We start from the raw sequence: 18,285 nt of genomic DNA, 5'->3' as shown, positions 1-18,285 counted from the left end.
TCCTTTTACATTTTATATTATCATATCAACATTCAATTTTTAGCCTTTTTGGAGCGTTTCCATCTCCAACAGGTCTTTCGTTATTACGTTTTAATACATTTTCTATTACATTTATTTTATCTTGCTCATCAGTTTGACCTTTAGCCGCCAAGCAAATATTATACAAATCTTTGTTCGTTAGCTGGTCTATAATCATGTCACAACAGAGAATTGGCAGCCGATAGTGTATCAATGCCATAAAGCAATCCAGGGCCCATTCGCGAAAAAATTTCCTCGTTACTTTCTCGCACAAACGGAAATCACAAGCATTCATAGACATGTAGTCGAGGTTTAACAACGTGTACGATCTCGCGAACTTGAAGTAATCCATATACGTGGATTTTTTCGGCATCTCTTTTAATATTGAATCGACCAAATCGTCGACACCCTTAGTGGTCGAAAAATTCGCACTTTCGTACAATTTGTACTTGTCGAAAAATCCCATGACCTTTAGGGTGTCATCGAGGTCCAGTTCCTGACCTACATTTGTCTCGAGCAGTTCGACGATGGCCAGCAGACCAGTCGCCACCGCTAGTTTAATTACAGAACAATAATTCTTGACAAGAAAAAATCTTACATTATCGTTCGATTGATAGATTTTCCCGTACTTGTCGGAGTCTGTCGCGGTCGGAAAAACGAAGCCAGACAAGTCGGCGCCATGTTCCAGAAGACTCACGACGGTCGGCGGACAGCAACTCGCCACGGCCCATTCCAGCGCTGTTCGACCCGAATTGTCCCGGGCGTCGATCTGGACAGTCTTCCCGAGGTTTTCGATGACATTGAAAAATCGCTCCACTCCGCCGCCGCGCTTGGCAATAATGTGCAGAGGAGTCTCTCCTTTTTCGTTGACGAGAGTCGGATCGGCGCCTCTCCTCAGTATCAAATCGACGACTATTTCTTTCTGGCTTTTCGGTGCTAAGTGTAGCGGTGTATTACCTGACTTGTCACGGGCGTTGATCTGCACCAGCTGATTCAATTCGTCGTTGATTTGGAAAAATAGCTTTACTATCTCATATTTACCGTCTTTTTGGGCTATAATATGCAAAGGTGTTTCTCCTTCATGGTTGACCGAATTCGGATCAGCGCCACGTCTCAGCAGCGACTCGATCTCTGTCGCGTTTCCGCGCGAAGGAGCCACGTGCAACGGAGTGTTGCCCCTATTGTCCCGGGCGTCGATCTGGACAGTCTTCCCGAAGTTTTCGATGACATTGAAAAATCGCTCTACTCCGCGGCCGCGCTTGGCAATGATGTGCAGAGAAGTCTCTCCTTTTTCGTTGGTCAGAGTCAGATTCGCGCCACGTTTCAGCAGCAACCCAACCAACAGCAGTCCACTCCTGTCATGCGACAGAGCCAAGTGCAACGGTGTGTTGCCCGATTTATCTTGGGCATCGATCTGTATTCTCTGCTGCCTTTCATCCAGAATTTTGAAGAATAACTTGGCCAATCTATCGCCCCAGCTTCTCTGGCAAATAATATGCAAAGGAGTCTCTCCTTTCTCGTTGGCCAGATTCGGATCGACGCCGTGTTTCAACAATAATACGGCGACTTCCTTGTGACGGGAGGCGAGAGCCAAGTGTAGTGTTGAATCACCCGTTTTCGATACGAGGCAATTGGGATCCTGGCCGAGCTCGAGGAACTTCTCCGCAACGTCGGCCAGTCCATACTTGCAGGCCATGTGGAAATGAGTGTAGCCCGACTCGTCGATATAATTTACGTCAAATTTGTCGTAAATTTTAAAAAGATGTTGCAACGCTGCAGTTCTCGAAGTGAACTCGTCATTGCATTTATCTACCTGATGTACTGGCGTGGTGCGACGCAACAGTGGCTTACCGTTCTCGTCCAAATCGGGCTCGTCTTTGTAGCCGCAACGAATGAAGAAATCAACTATATTTTCTCGATGCTGGTCAAACGAATTCATGATCGCCACGAGAAGCCAATCCATCTCTTGCCTTGTAAAGATGTCGCGCAGATTTGGAAGTCGTTCCCTCCAATCTCTTATCAAAGGTCCAAATTTCCCGACAAATTGGCTTCGATGGCTTTTTATCTCCAAGAAGTAGATTTTACGTAACCTCTTCAATTCGTCTAATTTTGGATGCTCCATGCGTTGTTCGTCGGATCTGATACTTGACGAAGACATTATATTATTTTGAAAGTTGTAACACACGATACACAAACACCGATTATTTAAAAAATATATTATTTTTTTCTATCAAAATCAATGAGACAGTTGTGCTGCTTACACCACGAGGTCGAAACGCGTACTGCGATCTCTATACAGAAATTAAAAAACTCATGGTCGAAGCTACACGAGCTGTGCACAGAGACGACTCGAAAGTGAAAGGTCTCGTAGTGTAATCGGAGACCCCGCATCGCGCGACAATAGCGCACGCAGGAAGCACATAGGCAACGCCTCCGATACACGCCGGACTTTGAAAAGTTTGATCGCGACGCTGCTGACTGTACACTAAACCTACTTTAATTCTGTCCGGTCCGCAGAGTAGTGGAACGTGTATAAGCATAGGAATTCCGGCGTTCCAGCGGACAGAATTAAAGTAGGTCTAGTGTACACTGGGTTAATATCGTTTCTGTCTATGGTCCAACCGAATGGTGGAACGTGTTTAAGCATATAGGAAATTCCGGCGTTCCATCGGACAGAATCGATGTTAACCCAGTGTACACATTTATTTACACCAGGTTTTCGTTGATATTTGGAGTTTATAGCTTCATGATGAAAAATATGACAGATTTAGTAGAGTCATTTCCTTATATAGCAATCGAAGTTGTATTTAACTGCTCGTGGTTTTCAGATGCGACGCCCATCGGCGATAAGCAAAACTATAAAATCTACGATTAATAAGAGATAGACAGACACGCGACAAGCTGTGTACGCATCGGGTTCATCGTATAAAAGTAGCAATGTTTACTTTTATGCTCGTGCGCTAATCTCACTTGCAATATAGCGCGCAAATTTTACGATAGCACTTTGGAAATTTAACTCTATGTGGTAATAAAATTTGTGGTGCATCGATTATTATGGCATTTTGAACTAATACAGGTACAAAAGTAAAATAAGAAAAATTCACAGGCCTGCAAAAAGCGTATGAATGAATAATGCACATAGATAATAGATAGATCAATCGAACGATGTTTTAGAGAGTATCAGAAAAGTTAAAATGTAAGTTACACAGAGATCGAGCTCCGCTGGTCGTGCAGCGGGCGCGCAGACGGAAATAGATGGCTAAAGTTTTCGAATGAAGTCGATAAGTGCGTCGATGAATTTTTAAAGTTTAGATTCATGGCTCAAAAAATGTATTATATACTCGTCACGTCACGCAGAGAAAACTAATTTGAAAAAATCGTCTAAAAAGTATTCGCCTACTTACATAGAATCGAATGTGGTTATCAGTAACACACCCATATATATGTATCGAGCTTTCACCGTCAAAGAAACGCACTTTAAACGTCTAGCAAATTTCGCGACACGTATACGAGCTACTTCTCTCATGATTTAATACGACTATATATGAGTTTGCGGTCTCTCTGACGCGAGTCTCAAACATATATTACACACACTCATACACATATGCACGCGTATACATATGTGTAATATGAAATCGAGGAGAAGTTCGAGGCGAGCTACTTATATATAGTAGTGGCATACAATGCGTTTTATGGTGAGGGTAGGCGTTCGGCTGCGCGTACACTTTGAATTTCTGACGTTTGACGCGTATAAGGAACATTCGTGAGATTTCAAATTATTATACTCGTAGTCGGAGATATTTTTAATGAAATGTAATTAAGAGGAAAAAGTAAAATTCAGAAGTTTTAAAAATCAAACCAAATTTTGTAAAAGTATATTCCAACCTTGCAACTTGTATACAGCATCGCGAGTAATTCAACTTCCGAATCCGAATTTCCAAAAAAATTTACTTTTTTTCTTACTCCCTTTATCTTTTTTGTTTTTCGTCGGCCAAAAAAAAAAAGAAGAGAGAAATTGAAGCCCTTTTTCGCAAGCTCATTCAGCGCGGGAATGTTTTTAAGATCGCGGTAGCAGTAGCATCAGCAAGTGTATATATGTGAAAAGGGGAGAGAGAGAGAGAGAGAAAGAAAAAAAAAGAGAGAGCGTCTCTTTCGAGTAGGTCGTCGTTGGCCACTAAACGAGAGCGGAAGGCTATATAGCCGGGTATACGGAAGTGCACTTTTACCACGTCGGATGCGAGTATAAACGTTTTCTTCGTGAGCTCGAATAGAGTCAGGCAGGCAGGCGGTATTCACCCCCGCACGCACGCACACTCATACACACACAGACGGGGTTAATTTTTTTTTTCGTTCACGATATAAATTTACGTCGAGAATTCTTCGGATGGCATCTGTCGCGTTGAGCTGTCTCTCTCTCTCTCTCTCTCACGGCGCGCGCCCGAGCCTGACGAAATTTCAGCTTATAAAAACGTAGAAAAACACGAGCTAGAGCGGCAGAGAAAAAATTACAATTATGTAAGTGTGCGAAATGAGATAAACGAGGAAAAAATTTCTCCGCCGCGGATAAAAGAACAAACAAGTTTGTCCCGGGGTAAAAGAGAGAGAGAAAGGGCGGCGAGGAGCTTTCGAGCATGACTGCTCGCGACTGCGAAGAAAATATCCGCGCTCGCAAGCTCGGCCGCATGGAACTGCTACTACTACTACCACTACTACTACAGAGAGCGCGAGAGACAGAGTATGAAATATGAGAAAATTCAAGAAAAAGTATTATCAGCCCGCGAGACTTTATTACTCGTAACGACTTTCGCGTTGTACTATGTGCGAGCTACACTAGCTCCCCGTGCTTTAAAAAAAAAATAATATCGCGCAGCGCCCGAGCTCGCGCACGGTATGAATACTCAAGTTTCATGTATAGTGATCGCGCTGTACGCGAATATTATACGGAGCCGATTTTCGTCAGAACCAATGTATAATCAATGCGCTCGTCGCGACAATCAGCGTATAATCTTTTTTTTTTTTTTTTGCTACCTTTGTAAGTTATAAAAAGGAGATCTCCGCAGTGGTTTTCGTTAATTTTACGATTACAACTTAACGCGCGCGTCCAATTTATTATTCGCTCTTATACTTGTGCTCACCGTATACTTATACCCACACACATACACATACACACGGAGAAAGAGAGAGAGAGAGAGAGAGAGAGAGAGAGAGAGAGAGATCTGTAATAGTCTAGTTTTTCCGCGTCAACTGCACTTAACCCATTTTACTTACTCCTCTTTCGCTTGTTCTTCTTCTACTTTTTCTGCTTCTTCTTCTTCTTCTTCTTCTTCTTCTCTTTTCGTCGTTGGATTCGTCGAAGTGAGCCAGAAAATAGGGAGGCTTGCCGCACACACACGCACACACACACACCCACACACAGTGAAGCTAACGACCCGCGCGCGGATTCGGTACACGATTACGAAGTATACACGTATATGCGAAACGTGTGCATCGTAGGGAGGCGCCGATTCATGCGCGCTTGCACACACACACACACACATATAATACAACGAGAGCAGATAGATGGAATAATGGCAGTATATAACGCAGCAGTCGAGGCAACAACGGCGCGATATATAGACGTATATAAGGCGATCGTTGCCGGAAATTGTTGCGCTGTTCGCCTCGCTTTTTTCCTACCCATTCTCTTCCTTTTCCTCCTCCTACTTTTTTTTATTCTTCTTTCACTGCACCGATCGCTACGTTAACCCTCTTTCGCGTGTATAAATTTCTGATTTTCCACGTACAACGGCATACGTTGTATTTTTTAAAGTCTATATTATATACGTACCATTTGGGTTTGTTGTGTATATCTTTTTTCCCCGCTCCAATTACCCTCGATAGCCTCTAAAATCCTGCAAAAAATCATCGTCGTCAGTCTTCTTCTTCTTCTGAACAAAATCGAATTAGCCCGTCAATGGCACAGGTAGAAGAAGTTAAGGCAATTTTCCTCTCTCTCTCTCTCTCTCTGCGAAAAGTCAATTATCTCGAGCTCCCCCCCGCGCCCGCGTGTTGTATAAGCTTGCCATATACAAAAGCTCCGCTCGCAACGAAAGAAGAGAGGAAGAGAAGCGAATAAAATTATTTACTCGATCTTTGCGCGCGTCGCAGGCACCGCCACGAGATTAGGCTCTTCTCAAATTGTATATGTATAGTAGGCCAACGATCTTTTATATACATAAACAAGCATGAAAGATTCTCTACCTAGATCGTCTTTGGTGAAACGGGGTGTGTAGTCTATATAGTCGACTGCATAGCTGCTGCGCTTAGTGGAGAAGCACAGGTAGGTATACCGTTTCCGGCTTGAATCAATTTCCCGTGGGAGTCACGTCGGAAACTCGTTATTTTCGCGAGAGAGAGAGAGAGAGAGAGAGCGTAGAAACGAGCTTATATAGCAGCAGCTACTACTGGAAGAGACAGAAGCTTGAGGTGAGAGAGAGAGAGGGAGAGAACTGCAAGAACGAATTATTACCATTAGTTCACTTGGCTGCTGCTGCTGTGTAGCTTTCTTGAAGCGAGTTCGAAATCGCGAAACTTGTTTAGCCAACATTATATATACTAGTATATGAGCTATAAAGCAAAATTTCGTTATATCGCCGTGTATATACACGGCAATTATTTATCTCGCGAGCGAGTCGATACATTTAACGTCGCTGGAATCTCATATAATATACGCTAACAGCTGCTACTGCGCTAATAATTTTTGAAATGTTCGCATGAGTGTGTGTGTGTTAAACGCCGCGTTAAAAATTTAATCGTAATTGCCGTTTGCGTGTGTGTGCGTTTAGCCGCGACCCGGCCACAAATCAAGCGCGCGTTTATACCCCATATGGCTTACCGCATCTCTCTCCAGCTCTCATTTTCCTCGTTCTCTCCCTTTCTTTTTTTTNGCGATATCGATAATTAATGTCAGCTAACCGTTTTTTTCTTTTTTTTTTTTTTTTTTTTTCATTAATCTTTTATTTTCAACGCTGCACTTGACACGCGTATGGGCGAGAGCTGCCTACGATATATTGCGACGAGTTTCGTTATTTCATCGATGTAATAATTGTTATTGCTGGGTCTGCGGCGTGTGCACGTCACAATTTTACAAAGTAGCATTTTACGCGCTCGTGATTTCGAGTCGAGGAATTTTCATTCATGGAAAAAAAATCGGAGCATATACGATATGAGCTCGATAAAAAAGGCAGAGAGAAGGAGACACTCACGAGCGCTTGGCGCGCGTAGCAACGAAGAGAAGCAAAAAGCCATAAAACGTTTATATACGCGTCTATATATGGTGCAGTGTGGCAGTAGTAGTGGTATATACGATGTCGCCGCGTAACGCGAAAGGAACATAAGGAACGCGTACATGCGCGTGCCGAAAAAAGCTCGCGCGCCCTTTTTCTCTAATCGATATAACGATAGCAGTCCGTATATGTGTTCGCCAAAAAAAAAAAAAAAACTAGATCGCGCGTGAGCAGCTGCACCGGTTTCGCGTACGATATCTCGAAGAAGATGCTCTATATAATTTTACGAGTGTCTGCGCGACGAGATTTTTTTCTCCACCCCTTTTCTCTATCGTAAACACTTTGTGTCTGTGTGTCTGCGACGACGACGACGAAATCATTGAAACTCGAGTCGTCACACGTTGCGGCGTCGCTTCGAACGTCGACTCGGTCTACTGTCGCCGTAGCGAATTATGTATATATATACAGCAATCGCGACTATATCGCGGCGTGCAGCGGCACAGGACGATAAGGTACGTACGTACACGCGTGTGTTACGGCCCCATTCACACGCGCAAGCGAGCGAGCCGAGATAAGCGAGAGATAAGCGCGGCGCAAAATTTACTCGTCGCACGTGCGTATGCGCGTGTATGCAGCTGCTGCCACCACTATTAAATCGTTATTATTATTATTGTTATTATTATTATTGGCTCAATTTTTTTTATATTTATATTCGATTATCGTCCCTGCTGCTGCTGCTGCTGCTATGCTGCCCACTGCTCCACAGCTGATTCTGCACGAGCGACGCCTCTCCACGGCGGCCTCGAGGACGATGGCCGCCATGTCGCTGGGCTTCATCGTGATGGTGACCCCGTGGACGATACAGGAGGTCGTCGCGGCCTGCACCGGCACCAAGCCACCGGCCTTCCTCGACTTCATCGCCACCTGGCTGGCGCTGTCCAACAGCTTCTGGAATCCCTTCCTCTACTGGCTGCTCAACAATCACTTTCGACGCATATCCAGGGAGATACTTTACACGAAGGTGAGAGAGAGAGACGTTACGTATTGCCGTAATTTATGTTAAATTGTACGTGGCGCGCGAGATAGGTATATTAAGTGTTTTTGTATATCACGGGGGTCTGTACAAAGAAAAGGGAGAAATATCGTCTCGTACTCGTGCGCGGTCGTTTTGGAAAGTGTTTTCTCCATTTTTGTGCGCCTCGTTCGAATTTACACCTCATGAATTTTCTTCGTACCCGTCGGAAGACCAAAGAGAAAACACAAACTGAGAGCGCGAAAGTGAGTCGGGTATACCGTTGCAACGTATATCGAGCTCTCGAGCGCATTATAAATCTCTGATTGTGCGAAGATACCTGCATAAGCAAGGATCGTGAATTCATTCGCGCATAATAAACTTGAACATAGACTTGTGCCTCTCTATAAACGGGACACGTTCAAGGGGACCGACTGGTGTTTCGAGCTGGAATTACAAAAAAAAATATAGCCATTTGAGTCGAAATAGTTGAAATTTTCTTTTTATTTAAGCTTATAAGACGATTCCATGCGAACACGACTATAGGAATAATCGTAGCAACCTCTTAATTTAATTACAAAGTTTGAAGATGATTGATTCATTATTCTTAAGAAATGTGAGGACAAAATAATTTTTTACTAAATACCGACTGAGTGAATGTTTTTGGCCCTTAAGATGAAGATGGTACTTTTCTGAAGATTTTGAGACGCTTTCGATCAAAATTTAATTACAAATTTTTGTATTATGAAAAAATTAACATAATTTGTATTTTTGAGTTTGCGTAGGAGTTTTTTGATTATTCATTTTTGGGGACTAAACGCTACCGCAGCCCCTCTGTGCTTCCAAAGTATTTTCTCATAAGAATTGAGTCAGATCAGTAAATTAATAATTAAATTGTAATGACTTTTTATTAAAAGACTTATTGATGTAATTTCTCATGATTTATAGAAAAGAAAAAAAATTATTTCAATAGAATTATTATATAATTATTATTACTATTTCGAATCGAGCGCGTCGTCGTATGCTGCTTTTGAGAATCTGTAACGCAGGTGACTGCGCGAGTCAGCTGTGGGGCTTTTTTACAGTCGTCAGTGACGGTCAAAAATCGACCAGCTGATTTGCCTGGAGGCAAATCCATATACTTTACATGTTAAAGTTCGTTGGTAAAAGTACTTGTAATTAGTTTACCATGCAGTAAAAAAATAAACAAAAAATATCTGGAGAAAGCAGAAATCCTTGTGTATTGAAATATCAAAGCGGTTTTTAGTTTTTCCTCGGTAACTTCACAGAATAAAATTTCCCTGCTTGAGAGTTTGTATTGCAACGTAAAAAACCACTTTTAATAACTATTTTATTAGAGTTTATTGACAATATCACAGACAAAAAAGCCGAAATTTCAATATTTTTTTATTTACAAACTAAAGAATTTAACTAAAAACCGCTTTGATATTTCATTACACAAGGATTTCTGCTTTCTCCAGATATTTTTTGTTTATTTTCTAACTGCACGGTAAACTACAACTACTTTTACCAACCAACTTTAACATGTAAAGTATACGGGCGGTCGCTTTGTTTTGCCTCCAGGCAAATCAACTGGTCGATTTGTGACCGTCCCTTACGACTGTGAAAAAGCTGTTTCTTCTAATTTATCGATCGATTGTAAATCTTGCAATACGAACATTTAGAGCGAATACACAAGTTTTTGATCATTAGAGAAAAATGCAATTTTAGTATCTCTGTTATAACTTGTCGAAAACTAAAACATTAACACAAATTTATCGAATAGAAAAGATGGCAATACCGTATCGATCGATAAAGTAGAACATGCAGCTGACTTGTGCAGCAGTCGCCTGTGTCACAACGCTGGCTGCCGCGCGCGACGCTAGTTATTCAGTTATCGAGTTTCTGACCACTCTTCGAACACATGTCACGTCCAAACTCAAAAATTCTCCGCAGTGTTAGTTCAAGCGTGGAGTGAGGTGAACATACGAGAAAAAGATCGACCGACGCACGTGATTCTTGAAAGTGAATAAAAAGCTACAAGGTGAGTGTACCAAAAAGAAGTTTTATTCTTTATTAATTTTGAAATGATAATTTGGATTCAACCATATTTAAACTGATACGTGGTCATTAGATTGAAATTAAATTATGTATGTTGAAAGTGAGTTAAAATAAATTTCCACGTGTTAATCATACAAATCTGACTTAAAGAGGTTGGGTTCTCATTCAAAATGTAGCTAAGTTTTTAAACCCATTTATTTGCTTTGAAACTTTATATTATAAATGTTAATATCAAAATACAACTTTTCAACGTGAAATTTTTTTTAAACAACATAAAAAATTGTTTGGCATTCAATATGGTTTCTAATGAGAAATCATGATTTTTCGACTTTAAATGAGCGTAAACATAATGTAAAAACAAAGTCAAATAAAATAAAAAATATACAAACGTACAGGAAATTTAATAACAAATAATTACAAGTAAAAAAATTTCATTTACATTTTAGTTATCGAGAAATAAATTGTTATGTGTAAAAATTCGTGGGTCATTTGGGCATACCCTAACCAACAAATGAGCTAGAACAAAAATATGTTTATTCGATTTCGATCCCAATGACATATAGAATATTGCCTTACGCCTAAAACATTGAAAAAAACATAAAAATAACATAATTATTAATAATAGCTATTGAGGACTGAACGATACCGTCAAGCCATGTAGCGGCGAAATTTTGTACTAGCGTATTAGGGCAATTTTGTTAAAAAGTTGATGAACAAGTGTTGATAAACAACACTTCACGTCAAATATCCGAGTGCCGCACAGCGCGGCATTATTTAGTCGAATCGCTGAATTTGTAACTCGCTGTAAAAGTACCCAAATGGGCCTAGAAGAAAAAAGTTACGCATCATTTCGATGAAAAATTGCCTCAGCTATTCGACGGTAAGCTCAGATTTTCCGAAAATTTCCGCTTTGCCCGGAAAAATGGACGGAAAAACTTTAAAGTAAATTTTCTCAGGTTTATCAACACTTGTTTATCAACTTTTTAATAGGATCAAAATAGCTAAATTCATATTTAGATATGACGTATCAATTAAAAATGATAAATGTACAAAATTCATTGTGTAACATTTATTATTTTACACATTCATAGTATTTCCCATGTTATTTGGTCAAATTTGCCCTAATAAGCTAGTACAAAATTTAGCCGCTACATAGCGTGACGGTATCGTTCAGTCTTCAATAATTGTGTGCCGGCAAATGAAAAAAAACCTATAATTTTGTATTATTTCGAAGTTGGTAGTTCTGATTTTTTGTCACGGTAAACATTAGACTGTCCGTTATTTCCCGAATTGCTCCAATCCTCGCTCTCACCCCTTGAAAGTTCATCATTTGGCTCACAATGAAAGAAAATCACTGTCCGACCGCGATTAATTAACTCTAGATAGTGCCACACGCGTCAGCTTTTTTCCCATTTAAATAACATGGGAAAATTTAAAAAAAATGTAAATTGAAGTTTTAAACCACTTAAAATCGCTAAACCTTGGGTTTAGCGACGGTTTTCACTTCCTGGTACACCCATAATGAGTAACCAATACTTACGGGAACCCTCCGAAAAGAATTTTGGATTTTGCACACACGATATACTCAAAAAATGAAGAAAAACAGCATGTTGGCGTGGTTTTTCGATATTTTACAGCAAAACTAAGCATGAACGATCATTTTAAATATATTCACGTCAAAGTTGAGATCAAGACCTTTAATTTGAGGGTAATAAAACCTATTTACGTTCATTAGAACCAAAGTTACAGGCGTTTGAAGTTTCATTGAAAAATCAGGTATCGATTCTCGTCCGGCCGCCCAAACGCGCGACTCGCGGCTCGCTGTAATCGCAACTCGTACAAATGACCATGTAATTAAACTAGAAAAATAATTAAAAATATGATTTTTATGCGTTTTTTTCTCAGCTTTCACGTGGTGTAGTCGGATTTTTCGATAATTTTCATTTTCGTACGAAAAAATGGACTTGAACATTTATTTCCTATTTTTCCTAGTGAACGAGTAAATTATCGAAAAATCCGACTACACCACGTGAAAGCTGAGAAAAAAACGCATAAAAATCATATTTTTAATTATTTTTCTAGTTTAATTACATGGTCATTTGTACGAGTTGCGATTACAGCGAGCCGCGAGTCGCGCGTTTGGGCGGCCGGACGAGAATCGATACCTGATTTTTCAATGAAACTTCAAACGCCTGTAACTTTGGTTCTAATGAACGTAAATAGGTTTTATTACCCTCAAATTAAAGGTCTTGATCTCAACTTTGACGTGAATATATTTAAAATGATCGTTCATGCTTAGTTTTGCTGTAAAATATCGAAAAACCACGCCAACATGCTGTTTTTCTTCATTTTTTGAGTATATCGTGTGTGCAAAATCCAAAATTCTTTTCGGAGGGTTCCCGTAAGTATTGGTTACTCATTATGGGTGTACCAGGAAGTGAAAACCGTCGCTAAACCCAAGGTTTAGCGATTTTAAGTGGTTTAAAACTTCAATTTACATTTTTTTTAAATTTTCCCATGTTATTTAAATGGGAAAAAAGCTGACGCGTGTGGCACTATCTAGAGTTAATTAATCGCGATCGGACAGTGATTTTCTTTCATTGTGAGCCAAATGATGAACTTTCAAGGGGTGAGAGCGAGGATTGGAGCAATTCGGGAAATAACGGACAGTCTAGTAAACATAAAAGCCCCTCACGTGTCACTGCGTCCGCCTGGAAACCCCCTAACTATTGATGGAAATGAAATTAATTTTACATTTATAAAATATTTCAAAGACTTTAACAATAATTTTGAACCATAATTTCATCGTATGGAAAAAATCAAATTCGAATTGCAAGTCTAAAGTAATTTTTTAAACGAATATTTTTTTGTAGGAATACTAACCAGCGAATCATCAGTGCATTTATACCTCGCTGTATTTCCCCGTAAGTGTGTACAAATATGGCAGAATTAATCTTCCTTTTTGACACCGATCAAGAAAAATTAGAAACGTTAAAGACCTTTAAAAGGAATGTAGATTGGGAGATCGAAGCGGAACGAGTTAGATTTTACCGTCAATTTTATTTCCTCATTACAGATTGGAAAAGTAATCTTCCAAATCTTCGAAAAATGTTTCAACAAGAAGAAATTGATTGGTTACTCAAAATGGCTCAGAAAAATGGTGACATCGAAATCATCAGGTTTGTGATAAGTACAGGATACAGAGACGTGCCTGTTCGTGATAAAAACGGCGAGCCAATCGTGCATCGCACAACACCACTTCATCGTGCAGGTAGAGGCAGTTTCGACGACATGATCAGTTGTCTTTTTAAAATATACAACAGAGTCGACGTGAACTACGCCGACGATGTTGGATTTACGCATTTCCACGCGGCCTGCAGGTCCGGCCTCGTAGATATCGTCGAGAAATTCCTCGACCTCGCGGGCCAGGATCCGAATTGCCTCGACCAAGAAAATTTTTATTCGCCTCTGCATTTCGCTCTGCTGGGAAAACGGGACAAGAACGTGATCGAATTGCTGCTGAGAAGAGGCGCCAATCCGAATATAGCTGGCAAGAAAGGATTAACTCCTTTGCATATTATTTGCCAGAGATGCCGTGAAAACGATGAGTTGGCCAATATATTTTTCAAGGTCAACGACGACATTAATCAGACGGTACGAGTCGATTCACGAGACAGGTATGGTAACACGCCGTTGCACAATACCATGGACACCAATAACAAAAAGATGGCTGAACTGCTACTGAGACGAGGAGCCAATCCGAATTTGGGCGAAATAAATGGTCTGACACCTTTGCATCTTATCTGTATGAAACGTGGCGACCACCATGACACAGTAGAGATGTTATTCGAGGTCAGTGAACAACAAAATCATAAGGTACAGGTCAATGCTCTGTCCAAGACCGGTAGCCCACCATTAATGATGGCTCTGATCAATAATAACAAGAAAATTACCGAATTACTACTGAGAAGAGGTGCTGATCCGACTATAGTAAACGAGAAGTTTGGGACGCCTCTACATTACATTGCCAATAGTCCAACGGACGAAGGCGACTTCGCGAAGAAGTTCTTTAAGATAATCGACGACCAAAGGTGGACGATGCAGACCGACGTGGTATTCAATAAGGGACATACACCGCTTCACACGGCTGTGTTTCGCAGGCATAAAAAACTGGTGGAAGTGCTGCTGAGAAGAGGCGCCAATCCAAATTTGCCCAGCAAAAACGAAGGTTTCACAGCGCTACACATTATTTGCTCTAAATTCCACGACGACAACATAGTGCAGTTACTATTCAAGCTGTGCGGCTCGAGACGGCGGCAGAAACATCAAGTTGAGCTCGATGCCCTCGACAACGAGGGCCGAACACCACTGCAACTGGCCGTGGCGAATCTATTGCCGGATTTGGTCGATGTACTCTTGGACAATGGCGCCGATCTGTCGAGTTTCGTTATGCCTGATGCAGCCAATTTTTGCAGAGGATATGACTATATTGATCAGAAGTGGGATGAATTGAGATTTGCCTGTGGCGCCCTGGCCGTCGTCGAACGCCTTGAAAAAAGAGGTTACTTACTGGTACGACGGGACGCCATTAAAATTATGACATTTTACGCCCAGCAAAAATTTTTTGAAAAGTCTTCGGATTTTGAAAAATGTTTGCACAACGACGAGGAGTTCGCGAAAATAGCCAAAGAGATAATTATAACTTCGAACTTGTCGCTCTACGATCTGATCCTGTTGCGACCCGAACAGGCGGAAAAACGACTCACATACAAGGGTTACATGGAGATCAAGCGAACGGACAACTTGGATAAAATTCCCAAAAAATATCGTGACGCATGCATGAAACATCTATGCGAAAAGATGTCTAGAGGATACTTTAAGAGGTGGGCACTGAATTCTTTCTTGGAGCTGATCCACTACCGGCTGCCGATTCTCTGCTGCGACATGGTCATCGAGAATCTGAAGAACGAGGATTTTCTGAGTATATGTCAGGCTGCAGAAATCGTTTCAAAACGAAGCGCAGCCGAAACCGATGAAACTCATGCTCGCAAAAGGTATTGCTTTTTTTTTAACCCACGGAATAATAATTTTCATCAATTTTTCTAAACCTTCCATTTCTTTTTTTCAGGCGACGAACTGAAGAAATTATAAATTGACATCAATGTTGATCATGAACAATTTTTGCCCCTGTATAAGTTTTACATAGTGTGTAACAATTAAAAATGTTAAAATATGAAAAAAAATTAATAAAATGAATTGTGTGATGTATCCATTTTGAACGAAATTCGATTTTCGTGGCTAATCAATTATGAANATTTATTTTTTGAAATCTAGTAATGAAAATGTAGTAATATCGATTTGTACACTAAAAAGCATCACTTCAAGAGTACTCAGCTAAATTTTTGTTGAAAAATATTAAAAAATGAGCCTGGGGCATCGGTTTGAAGAAAACACGTCGAAAAATGCGGTGTACACGATAACTCCTCGCAGAATCATCAGAAACAAGCCTAGTGACATTTTGTTATTAGTTTAGAGGATTCTGAAGGTACTGACGTCGAGTTTTTTAAAATTTTTTCATTTTTGAAAATTTGGCGTGACTTTGAAGTTGAAAAAATGGGAAAAAATCGAAAAGGTGCACTTTTTTTTTCGGAAAATTGTTGAAAAAAAAATGAAAATTTTCCCAAAAATAAAAAAAATCTCGACGTCACTACCTAGTAAAATAGTTAATAAATAACGGTGTAAAATTTCAAAAAGATCGGTCAATAAGTTTTTGAGATATGATGTACACCGTCTTTGAAAATGCTATTGTTCAGGAAACGCGTTTAAAGATTTTGAGGTCCAGTCCTCCTTACCTTTTTGAACGTGTATTAAAATGGTCATATCTTAGTTAATTTTTCTCCGATTGGCTTAAAATTTTAACTGAATACTCTTGAATATATACAGAATCGAATTAGACAATAAAAAAAGTATCGAAAATTTTTGCGAAAAATACTATGCCCTCCCCTTAAGGTATATAAGCATAAAGATCCGTGAAATACAAATTCAATATAAGCAATAAAAGACCAGTGTAACTAACACCAGACAATCCTTCCAATACATCTTTGAACTCAATCCAAAACATCCCTACATTCGCATCATAACAGGCAGCTTCGCGGACGGGCAGCTCAAACTGCTCATACGTCATTAGTCCGTTGCCTTCCACATTCCAAAACTCCTCGACTCAAACTCACACATACACACACATATATTACCTTATATGGGGCATATACGTAACAGGTGACGACTGCCGTCAGGCTTGTACGCCACGAGTCAGACGCACAATCAAGCCATCGACTGTCACCAATCTTTTCCTTGATTACGACGGGTAACATACCCGCAGGCGTCTCGCTGCCTATGAAACCGCGCGCCTTGTATAGACTTTCACCGTACATACATCCACGCAAGTGCACTTCGATTTTGAGCTATTAGAGGTACAACTCTAGGCTTAAAACAGATTGCATAACGCTAGTTGCAAAAAAATACAACTACTTACAATAACACCATGTAGCAATGTATCGTGCAACATTTAAAAGATGACAATAGAATATGCAAAATATTAGATTCAAGAAATTATATTATTTTTAAAAAACTTGACCCAGCTCATTTTTCAAATGCATCGGAGTGTTTGCGCGAATCAATCGAAGAAAGGCTGAACTTTTTATTTTCTCACTTACTCATTTTTACACTGCCAACTTCGCGACCGACCACTAGGTGGCACATTGCGCGAAAAATCGCTTCCACAAGGGGCAAAACGTATACAAGTAAATAAGAGTAACTTCTCTAGCTATCCAAGTATGTTTCGAATAAAACTTCTTGTGAATAAAGCATTATGTAATATCATATTCAGAAATTGGATGTACAAACCATAGATCTGTTCCATGCACGCGTTTTGCATGCATTTCACAAAAGACATTATGAAGAAACTTTAAAAGTAAAAAAAGCTATTTAAGTCGACTTGGTATTTTTGTGTACCCCCTCTGATGGCTTCCAAGACCTGTAATTTAAGCTTGGTATTTATGTCATTGTTTATGCATCTGTATATTGTGACGACCAATTGATGATATCTCTTGGCAAAAACTCTAATCAGCTGCGTGCACAATAATTGCTTTTAGTAGATTCAAAGCAGATCTTACATTTTCTGATGGGTACTGCAATCGGTACTTCACTTTGACTCTACTGCAATTCAATTACATAACTTGTACTACCTATAACATTTTTCGTTCTGCGTCACTAACTTATTATTAGAGATGAATTACCGCAACGAAACTATGACGAAATTTTACATTGCACTCGAGCACGACGATAAAAAGACCGGTAACTGCTAGCATCAACTGCTCACTGAAGCTAATTCTCTATAAAGAGCTCGTCAACTTTATGTACTTTTATTTATGATTAATTTTTTTTTTCATCTCGTACGTCATGTAAGCTCCTGCTGCTGCTGCTACGACACGATCGCGCATAAATTCAAATGAAACAAAGCCTCCTCGAGAGGATCGCACGATTAATGCATTTTGGTAATAAACTTTTCGCGTCGTACGGTCGGTCGCGCGAGCACGCGAGGCATTAATAAATCAGACGATTAATCGCGACTCTCAAAACCGATTAAATTATTCGATATTACGCGCGCGAGTATATATACGTAAAACAATAGTCCGCTCGAACTCGAACCGAAGCCGATAAAAATGGCCATCGATACATGCATTCATTTCCTTCCTCTGTTTTTTTTTTTTACACGAGAGCACGCGTGACGCGCCCGTATAAATTTAACGCTCTCGCGCATCATTAACGAGTCGCTCTACCCACTTTGCTCTCTCTCGTTTACGCGCACTTTGGTTAATTTATACACCCGCGCCATCGTGTTTGTATGTGACCCCTCCCCCCCCCCCCCCC

General features: G+C 40.3%; 1 protein-coding gene across 1 annotated transcript in view; it reads left to right on the top strand.

Moving 5' to 3' along the window:
- Positions 1-18,285, top strand: part of LOC106651977 (trace amine-associated receptor 1) — a 34,098-nt gene that overhangs the window by 10,590 nt on the left and 5,223 nt on the right. The window contains exon 5 of the mRNA XM_014370696.2: positions 8,050-8,304. Coding sequence (XP_014226182.1) covers positions 8,050-8,304 — 255 coding nt within the window. The remainder of the gene's footprint in view (positions 1-8,049; positions 8,305-18,285) is intronic.

Source organism: Trichogramma pretiosum, unplaced genomic scaffold, assembly GCF_000599845.2.
Source record: "Trichogramma pretiosum strain Unisexual culture from Peru unplaced genomic scaffold, Tpre_2.0 scaffold167, whole genome shotgun sequence".
Lineage (NCBI taxonomy): Eukaryota > Metazoa > Arthropoda > Insecta > Hymenoptera > Trichogrammatidae > Trichogramma > Trichogramma pretiosum.
This window is presented reverse-complemented; position numbering and strand designations above follow the sequence as displayed.